At 38.8% G+C, this 10,401-nt stretch overlaps 1 protein-coding gene across 5 annotated transcripts in view; it reads right to left on the reverse strand.

The window, feature by feature from the left end:
* The window catches only part of ccdc50a (coiled-coil domain containing 50a), a 32,450-nt gene extending 26,031 nt beyond the window's left edge, over positions 1–6,419 (reverse strand). For 4 of the 5 annotated variants that reach the window (XM_088912787.1, XM_088912788.1, XM_088912789.1 and 1 more), the window contains exon 1: positions 6,218–6,353. In XM_088912787.1, coding sequence (XP_088768913.1) covers positions 6,218–6,269 — 52 coding nt within the window. In that variant the 5' untranslated portion in view covers positions 6,270–6,353. Of the gene's footprint in view, positions 1–6,217 lie in introns of all 5 variants that reach the window. The other variant, XM_088912790.1, reaches the window with a different exon arrangement.
* Positions 6,420–10,401: the final 3,982 nt, after the last annotated feature.

Below are 10,401 nucleotides of genomic sequence, written 5' to 3' on the forward strand. Positions count from 1 at the left end.
GGTAAATTTAGGTTGAATAACCCCCACTTGATATCATTTCTAATGAACCCGAATGGCATCTTATTCAATTTTCACAGTTTTTTTTTGTAATTTTTGCTAGTTGGAAGAAGCTGTTAGAAAATGGATGGGCAGATAATCTTGACTATATTTAAGGGTTGTTAAATATCATTTCTGACAAGGGTGAATAGAAATTTAAGATTCCAACATACTTTGATGGGTCAAATGACGTTGCATAGCTTTAGCTCCTATAATCAGAACTGATTAATACAGCACACTGATACCATGCACTCTGCATATGAGGCCTTCCTATGCAGTTATAGACAGGTTAAATACTGTACATATACTGTTTGAGCTAAATAACCTGTTACCCACAGAGTATGATAGTTAATATTCATAATTTAGCCAATCAAGATAAAGGAAGAATGGGAAAGAATAGAAATCATAACCATCCTGCATAATTGAAACGCTATTATAGGCTACATTAATAATTCAAAACCACTCTCCACCTTAATCCTCAGTCTGCAATTAAAATAACACACATGCAGAACAGGTGCCTGAATTTCCTGGCCTTGGTATTGAAACCACCACAAGCTTCCTAGGCCCTCCGAGATTTTTCTGTGCATCTTCTGGACGATTGCTGACGACAACATTTCCCTGAACTATTCAATGTGCTACTGTCTCGCAGCAGCTGGGAAAATAACCGCACAATTCACTGCACAGTGGATCAGGAGCAGTACCAGAAGCGCTTAATTACTTATAATGAAGTATTTAATCATAGTCTAGGCAACATACGCATTTTAAAAAGCTATATTGATTTTCTTAAGCCTAAATCCCAATACAACCACAGATTCCTATACATAAGCGCATTCGAATTTTAATGTTTGTCTGTTTCTGTGACTCATCGATTTCACCATCCATGCAATTAAAGTAGTTACTGTTCAGCGTGAATACTTTCCACCAATCACAATTGCAACAAATGAACACAACACTACATTCCATCAGAGAGGAGCATATCTGTGATCTGCAAGCTTTACACGCCAATTTATTTATTTATCACCATGATGGAGAAGAGCCTTCTGACAATCAGACCTTCACCAAGATTTGCTGGAGCAGCCTCCAAAGTCATTTTGTCTGGCACGATGAATCACAGCTCTAAAAAGCCGTCCAAAACAGAATTCAACAAGATAGAATGAGGTCATGCATCACACATTCGAACTACAAAGTAATTATACATGCAGTATGCAGACCATTGAACAATGTTGGTATGATGACAGAGAGATGAAATCTCAGAAATAAGGCTGTTGACTCCGCCTACTTGGTAACATCCATGACACTTAACAGAGAACAGCTACTTTCCATCCACAACTACAGGAATTCTATTCCTAGGAAAATAAGTCCTTTATGTAGTAGCTGCTGCTATTAGAACATGGAAATCCTATGAATAGCAATGCTAACAGGTTATGAAAAGAGATACTTAGCATCACTACTGACCCATGTAATTGAGAAACAGCAGCCTAACAGGTAATTGTGTAAATTTCACGAGCCATTGGCTTCTCTGTTTCAGCAGGTATCATACCTGCTAGGGCCACAGAAGCACTGGCAGCCCAGAACTGATGACATCCAGTATTTAATTTCACAGAAAACTACTGAACAGCAAAAAAAAAATCTAAAATAAGGCCTACATCATAATCTCTGGGTCTCACTGGTGGAGGGGTGGGTGTTGATCTATAACGCATTTGGTTCCGTGCTGGATATGTTTAGACATGATTTAAGGAAGCTTTTTTTTTGCAATAATGTCACATTACAGTGGAGAGCAAACTCACATAATGTTATATAAATACTCTCCAGCGCCGTCTTTTGCAGTTCAATATTCACCTGGTGGTTTAGTAACAGCTTTGTCATAACCTGCTTTGATTACAGAATATCGACAAATAAATGTACAGAGGAGACTTGCTCACTTCAAAAAGTTAAAAGTTATTGCATACAACCACCACAGTACAATGAAAAACTCAAAAAGAGCAAACTAAACCCGATATTGAAAACCAGTGACACAACACCAATGGGTAACACACAGAAGGATGGTTTGTAAGCAATATACAGCGTGATGCTCGTTCTTTTTTAAAATCTTACACTTCATACACCCAGAATGTGGAAAAACAAAACATAACTTTGTGGTGAGAAAACATCCTTTTGTAGACACCTCTGTTATTCCACTCATTAATCCTCTCTGAATATGGCAAGGGGGCAGACAAGGAGAAATCCAAGCATGTGGGTTACAGTAATATTATTCAGCAGCTTCTGGTGTGCTTAATGGAGTCAAGATTGCATCATACAAATTACATTGGCAGTTCTTGTCCTGGGAGCTGTGGTAGCTCAGACGGCAAGGGCATCTACTGTAGCTCCTGATCGGAAGGTCCTGGTTCAATCCCAGGTGGGGGCAAGCAGTGTAGCTTGCTCTAATTCCTTCCAGACGGCTCCCAGGTCAGCTCAGCCTGCTTTCCAAATGAGTACCGTGGGTTAATCCTTCCAGGGGTAATAGGCCAGCTGGAGTGTGATGCTGACCACATCACCTCCACCTCCAGTGTTGGAGGGTTGAGAAAGTGCTGGCCCTTGCCCCTCATTCCCCCATGGGCCCTTATGGCCTGAAAAGGGGACCTTACCTACATACAGTGCCTACCAGTTCTTGTCTTGGTTAAGCAGCATATCTGATTTGAGTAGCTGTGCTATACAGTCTGATAGGAACTAAACAACCATAAATGCAACCAAAACATGACATCACAGATTTGCTATTGTATTTAAATATCTTCAATTGTAGGTGAGACAGCATCTTCAGAAAAACAGAAGAGTGGGTAAAATTCCAGTGGGACTGATGAACTGATGTCTGATAGCCATGTGTTGACAAGTTCTGAATCCCCATACTTGTATGACAGCTAGGATGCTCTGATGTGACTGATGTGAAAGGCTTCAGTATCATTGCACAGGCTGTCACTGTTATCATACCGACCAAAAAAGCATGCAGATGCCTTTAACCCTGCCTCCCCACCAGAGAAGAAAGCCTAAAGACGTGGCTGACTTACATGTGGAGCACTGGAGGAGTGACATATCTGACCCAATAATGGAGTCATACAAGTTCAGGCATGCAAACCACTAGTTTCCCAAAGCTACCCATTCATTTAAGAATAGGAAAAGTATTGGTTTACAATCAAGTATCACTTCAAAATGCATTAAATGGATATGTGGTAATTGGGAAATAGATATCACAGATGCCAGAAAGTCTAGTGAACACTGTTGTCCGTGTGCTTTTTATCTAATGTGTTTATTTTTGGAGGTATTAAAACGAACTACAAGGCCATATAAAATGTTGGCAGGGGTAAACAAAAGATGTCTTCAGTTCAGATTTTAAAAGGAGAGGGCAAACGATACTGTTAACAGTAATTGTCGTGGTTTATTCTCAAAGATAATTTCCAGACACCGGAGCTTGTGAGTTCAGGATAGACTTTATTACAAAAGTAACAAGCCGAGTTGGTCCATGGAGCAACTGCCTGTCCCAACTCAGAGGCTCTCTTTTATACAGTCTCACTCTAACATAACACATGCAATCACTCCCTCTTGTGTGATTTCCAACTCCTCTTGGCTTTGCGTCACTATTATTTCCAAACCTTGGTCATTCCTTCTAGGTGAAGTTTCCCCTCCCCTCTTACTCCTTTTAGGTAATTAAATTGGTAGCGAGACCTCAATGGCTTTCTTAAAAAATATAAATATATGTTGTGAGGAGTACCACAAAGTACAATTGCCCAAGCATATACAGTATATTAGAGTATAACGTATCTTATATTTAGCCTATTTGTGTGTTTCCCAAAGATAATTATATAGTCCCTTTTAGGTTCCCAATAATCCTATATGTTACTTTTCATGGCCCATAATATGTGCGTCATAAATCACCCATATAATGTGTAACAATGGTATTTGTACAATACATTCATACAGAAAAAAAACAGAGAGGTTACTCTTCCATTAAAATAAACTCTGACGCCACTGCCATTATCTCGCTACCATCTCGAGTAGTATGAAAATCACAATTAGTATGAAACGCTGTATTAGCAAACAGGCGTCTAGTTATCCATTCAATCTGTTATGTATTTGTGGTAAAGACACGAACTAGAAGTTTGCCGAACAGTGTTGCTCTTATCAGTCGTACACATTTTTTTTGAGACAGGAAGTCAAGAGATTCAGTTGGCTCCCAATTAAAAAGTGCCTTTGGAAACTAGACACTTTCTACTTTTCGGTTTTGCTGCTTTCTCAGTCAAGTTTTTTTCAGACAGCTGAATATCATTGCAAAATGAACAGCAATAGACATTTCAGAGACTGACCAAGTCAGGCAAATATATTTGTCTGTGCAGTTATGCATTCATTCTCTGTAACATAGAGGCTAGAATTAAAAAAAAAAATGAACTGCCTTAATGTTTACTATAAAATATTTTTTACAAATTTATTTTAAGAAACAAAAATTAATGCAAGTCTTGTCTCCTAATACACTCATAGACCTGCTGATATTTTATCCAGCTGAGTTCTCAGTTACATAATTTAACATGAAATTGAACTAACAATCCAATACATTTGAATTGAGTGAGCAACAGAGGTTGTGAATCCCTCACGAATATGGTGTTTGGAAATAATAATGTTCTAAAGGCATTCCAGGGTTTATGAGCCAAAGGTATATATATATTTCACAAACACTCATCACAATTTTGACTATCAGTTAAACAACATTATCGACCCTATCAAAGCTACTGAACCCATTACTCTGTTCAGTCATGTAACCATCAATAAAAAGGGTGAGAGATCTAAACCAAGTAATTATAGACCAATAAGTTGACTTCTATTACAAGTAAGGTTATGGAAGCAATTATTCGAACTGAATTAGAAGAGCACATACATGGAAATCAGATACTAGGGAATAATCAACATGCATTTAGAAAAGTCACCTCTGTCTTACCACAAGGCCATCATTAAGTGAGAATAATTAACAGAGTATGCCGTGATCCTGATTAATAAAGTCTGCTTTAAAATACCACTGAACTGCTGGATTTCACAGATACATTAGAATTTAAAGCAGATCGACTGTTTATCGACGACTGCAGTTACGACATTAATCTCAATAACAAGTGTAGTTTATTTGGTCAATAGCCAGCCATACAATTGGCGGTGCCCCAGATCGCGACCGCATATTATAACAAACAGGTGACTCAAACGCAGCTGGGCAATGCGGGAGAAAATTCCCGCATCAAGTAATGGGACTCTATCACCGATGCATCACATATATAAATGCAGTCAAGTTTCGCGTTTTTCACGGCTTGCTCCAGATTTTAAAAGGGCAGTTCACAATCTACAAATAAATTGTTCACTCAAGTGAACATTATGCATCTACTGTACATCTTACAACTTCCTTCAATCCATCGCCTTCAAAGGAAGAGAACAAAGCAGAAAGTACCTATTACACATACAGTATACTAATCAAAGAGAGAGGGCCTTGGGGTTTATTAAACGTGCGTGTACTGTATTTTATGACCATCTTAGCTCATTTAAAGACAGGCAGGCAGGCAACAGTAAATCTGAGCTTGTTGGTTTTTGGGCTATCCAAGACGAGACAAACGAGACGATCAACCGAGCCACTAACAGATGGGCGACCAGAGCCCATTGTTTTCACACACGACCAGATGTTGTAGTTACTACAACCATATTAGGAAAAGACAATGAATAAAATAATGCATGTGAATCAAATTAACACGCGGCTGCCCAGATATTGTCCCCAGATGTTAATAACTCAATGCGAAAAAGAAATACATAAAAGCAGCACCCCTCTCCACCAACCCATATACAGTACATACTCAGCAGCTCATCATATACTGTACATACACAAAATGGACAAGGCAGTACAACGAGAAACTCGCATATATCAGAGGATTTCGTGAAATAAAAACGGCACTACTGTACTATCGGATTCTTATTAAATATATGCGACAACACCTAAACAAGGAAACTGCATATCTTAAAAATGAAAGGGCGGTACTGACGATACACTTAGTTTCCTTTAGCACACGCACTGGAAATGAGAGAACACCTGTTTCCAGAATTCAAAATGCTATAAAATGAATCTTTGTTAGCTATGGTCTTAACGGCAGACAACAAAAATATAAAGCATAAACATAAAACCTACCTTCCTTCACTCCGGGTAGTTTATTCTGATCAATACTTGTAAAATCTGCCATGTTGCTGATAATATTGTATTAGCTGTTTATCTTGCGTCGTGAAATTCGATCTCCCAGGGTCACAAGACAGATTGATAGTTTTTTCTGGCAGGTGTCCGATTTACGCTCTGAACACAGGCGCTTCTTTGATTTGCTCTGTCGGCCAACTCAATGGTTGGCAAGCGAATTTCTCGGGTTCTCTCCCTCTATGCAGACGTGAATTTGATGCAATGTAACACAATGAGGAAAACGCTGAAATTTAGCTACGGAGAGCCGGGGGGGACAAGCACGGGACTCGAACGCAGCTGGGAAGGTCTCAAAGCTAACTCATTTGACTGATGTTTTGGCTTTGATCACAAATCACCACTTCTACTTCTCTCTTTCATGTGATGAATTTTGTTGTTCTCTAAAACCGTGTGCTTTCTAGGAAAATAGTTTTTAAATATGTAGTTTCATCAAACTAACATTAATTTAATTTGGTCATTTATGTACATTTTTTACTTTGCGTATTTAGATTATGTATACAAAACTATACATACAGTCCCACTCATGAAGAGGATGTGCTTTCACTGCGAACTGCAGGGCCTTCTTCGGAAATACAAATTCTGATTCAAACTGTTATGTAGAATCTATTTTAAAAAAATAAGATTCACATCTTCAGCAGGTTGCTTTTTTAGTTTACACACAACTAAAACGTGTATTTTGCACAAGTAATTCCTTGATTTTTCCACCCTTTCAGTGCGAGATAAACCGTTACGTGTTCCTTCACCTCATGCAGATCCGCACTCACCCCTCTTAATCTTTCTACCTCTTCAATCTAGTCTTCAAGCGCTTGAATGTTAGATGTGTGTTGCTGACTTGCCTTCAGTTATACCTGGTGTTGTGCACAATTAAAAGAGAAGCGTGTTTGTGGTTGTGTATGTCTACAGGTTTCCTATCTAAACCCATTTATGTGTTTTCTAGCACAAAACAGAGGAATACCCCAATCAGTAACTCCGCTGGCAACATCTGCTAACAGATGGAGTGCTCTTTAGGCCTTGAGATTGCCAGTACATCCCAGGCTCTTACTGTATCTCTGGCTGGGCAGAGTCAAAAACCTCTAACATGTGGGTGCAGTGGTGGAATCCAATGTGAGGAATTTTACACATGACGTGATGTAAAACAAAGTCAGGATGCATGGTGCTCGTGGACCATGGTGTGTATCCCAGCCAGAGGCTCCTGCTAATGGCCCTTTATAGTGCATGGTGCAATCTTTGGATTGAATGAATTCAATGAGGTCCTGCCCATAGTGGGGATATCCATGATCCCATGCCCATTTTTTTACCCAACAGGGATGTAATCCAAGGTGGCAAAATGATCAAATAGGATATAAAATCTAGCACCTTGCTGTACCTCAGTGAAGATTAAAGTAATCAGAACTGCAATTCAGACCTGTGGATCACTTAAGAAGTATTAGTCGGGCAGACTTTCAGGTCAAATAAATGCTCTTAACGAATTAACCAAAGCAAGAACTTACTGACTCCAAACAGCAATGGAAAACTAGCAATAGTTTCAGTATTTGAGTTCTGTTACTGATTTCAGCCTTAATGTAGGCTCTGAGCCAAACTTTATTATCCATTTCCTGGCTTTAGTTTGTTTTCCCTTTTTTAAGAAAGGACACCAACCCCAGTTGGTGAAATTCTTTTTCATCTCAAAACATTATTATAATCCCCTGCTGCTGTTCCAGCAAAAAAAAAAAGCAAACCAAAACATCAATATCTGTCATTTATATGTCATATGGTTTTTGTTTCCCACAGTCATACAAAATGGTTTACCAAATATTTGTAACTACTAGCTTAAGGGCTGTTCCTGAACCACAAGGCAAGAGGCCGAGTAAAGTGTTATACACATTGTGCATGGAGGCAGAATCGGATACTGCTTTAGCTCTTGCACTTACTATTTTCACAAAAGCTTTATACACTTGATGTATTCTAGACTTTTTAACAGAAAAGACTTTCCCAAAACAAATTCAATGAAAGGTTTGTTCTTGGGTTTCCTGGAATTGACTCCGCAACAAGATGGTGGTTGTTTCTCCGGTCTTGTGAATAGGCAGCAAGTTTTTATGCACACATAATCTACTCTGTTGTCATTTCCCTAATAAATGAACATTAGGAGTAATTAGGGAAATAAACAAAAAGCTCAGTACTTGAAGCTGTGAGGTAGACGTCCAGGAAAGCCTCAGTCCAGTTAGTCTTAAATAGCAGGTTGTCGAAACCCTCCTGTTTTTTAAAGTGTAATAGAACTTGTAAGTATTGATCAAATGAGCAAATTATTTATTTAAGTGAAAGGAACTCTAGCCTTTGAGGCCATTTCATTACCATTTCCATGAAGGATAGTCAGATTTGTATTTTAATTTATCTCTAAATTAATTCATTCAACAAATCTCTTGCTTAATTGATTACAATGAAATTCTTCCAAGTCTTCTTTAGAAATTGGTGAGTTCATGGTTTCCTATAACACCTGCTGGAGAGAGCTCTCCAGCAGCAAGATTGGAGCCCCCCATGATTTTTTTTACAATAACAGGATCAGCAATTTTCTGTACTCTTTCAAGAACCTGATTGAGGGGTTTCAATTGGGAAGATAGTGATGGCTCCCAAAATTATTATTCTGACTCTGTTCATATGAACAGTTCTAAAACTGTCTCCCTCTGTCTATTTTTCTTTTACAATACCACATATATTATGTTGTTCAAAGGGGTGATAAAAACAAAGTGAGTACCATAGAATAGAACAGTGCTGGCAACGACAGTAAAGAGATACAAAACAATACCACATTATTCAGAATGGTATTCATTAAAACCATTAAAAAGGAACTGTGATAGATTGTATCTGAAACACGTTGTCTTGGGCTTGGCTGATGAGCAGTTGCAGATATGTATTGATTAGCAGTTTCCATGTCTGTGGATCAAGTAAGCTTTTTGCTGCATGCTGAGATGTGTATGCAAAGCGTGCACGTATGCCAGTTTTTTGTTTATTTCTTTTGATTGACATATAACAGCAGAATTGAAATGGCATCTGATCGAATCCCATTAAAGCAAGAAGAGATAGGACGTTCTGGCGCAGGTGCAATGATTTTACAGGTTACTAATGGACAGATTCCTTTGTTTTGATTTGACACCTGATTATAGAATGGCCTGTCAGATACAGGTTTCTGCAAGGCTTCATAAATCTCATAGATATCCATTTTGTCAGGCTGTGTATCATCAAGCTGCTGCACATGACATACTGTCTTAACATTTCCAGACACTGCTTTGTGGGATTTCATAGGGAGAAAATAATAGTTTTATATGAATACAGATTGTGGTCAGATAATCAGTGATTAAGGAAGACTTTTCTAAAACGTTTATAACTGACTAATCTTTTAAATCATATTTTTAATAAGTAAAGTTACCACAATTTTTTTTAATTGAGGAGTCTAAACACTGTTCTGAATGAACAGCTTAAAAAAAAAAAGAACAGCTCTTATGTGGCAGTTAACAGAGTCAGCATCGCCCCCTGGTGGTTGAAAGAAGAAATAGCCATACGCTGGGACGTGCTCTGTGAGTAGACTTAATTTTCGGATCAAAATCTTGAAGGAAACCGGTTTACACTGATTATTGAATTTGTTAAAAGAAGGAAGAATGGATATAATCACCAAAGGGTTCAAAAAAGAATTTCTGCTCTCTAGAAAACATTACATTTTTCTTCAATAATGTATTTGAAACATCTGTAGCATCAGGATCTGGGCATTGGCATTGTGGGTGTAATTTTGGAAGACATCTTGGTGCAGATACATCCGTCTTAAGCATTTCTTCACCATTTCCATTGATCTGAAGAGGAATTAGCCAGAATGAATCCAGATGTGGACCTGGCCTGTGAAAGGTGTAGGCAGATGCCTGAGACTGATCCATTTCTCAGGCATTTTCCTGATTAAGATCTTATGACACTGGTGGATCCATTCCCATCATAACTGGTGCTGAGAGGGGACCAGAGGGTGGCACTCCTTCAGCCTGGTCCAGGAGAAGTCCGGCCTGATTGGATCCAGGCACCTTTCCAGGAGCCCACTCTTGGTGTCCTCCCTGATGTGGAGTATCTTGCCCGGACTTGGAGGTCGAATCCCTCTTCCATGTGCTGCC

The sequence above is a fragment of the Atractosteus spatula genome, chromosome 4 (assembly GCF_055471065.1).
Source record: "Atractosteus spatula isolate fAtrSpa1 chromosome 4, fAtrSpa1.hap1, whole genome shotgun sequence".
NCBI classification, from domain to species: domain Eukaryota; kingdom Metazoa; phylum Chordata; class Actinopteri; order Semionotiformes; family Lepisosteidae; genus Atractosteus; species Atractosteus spatula.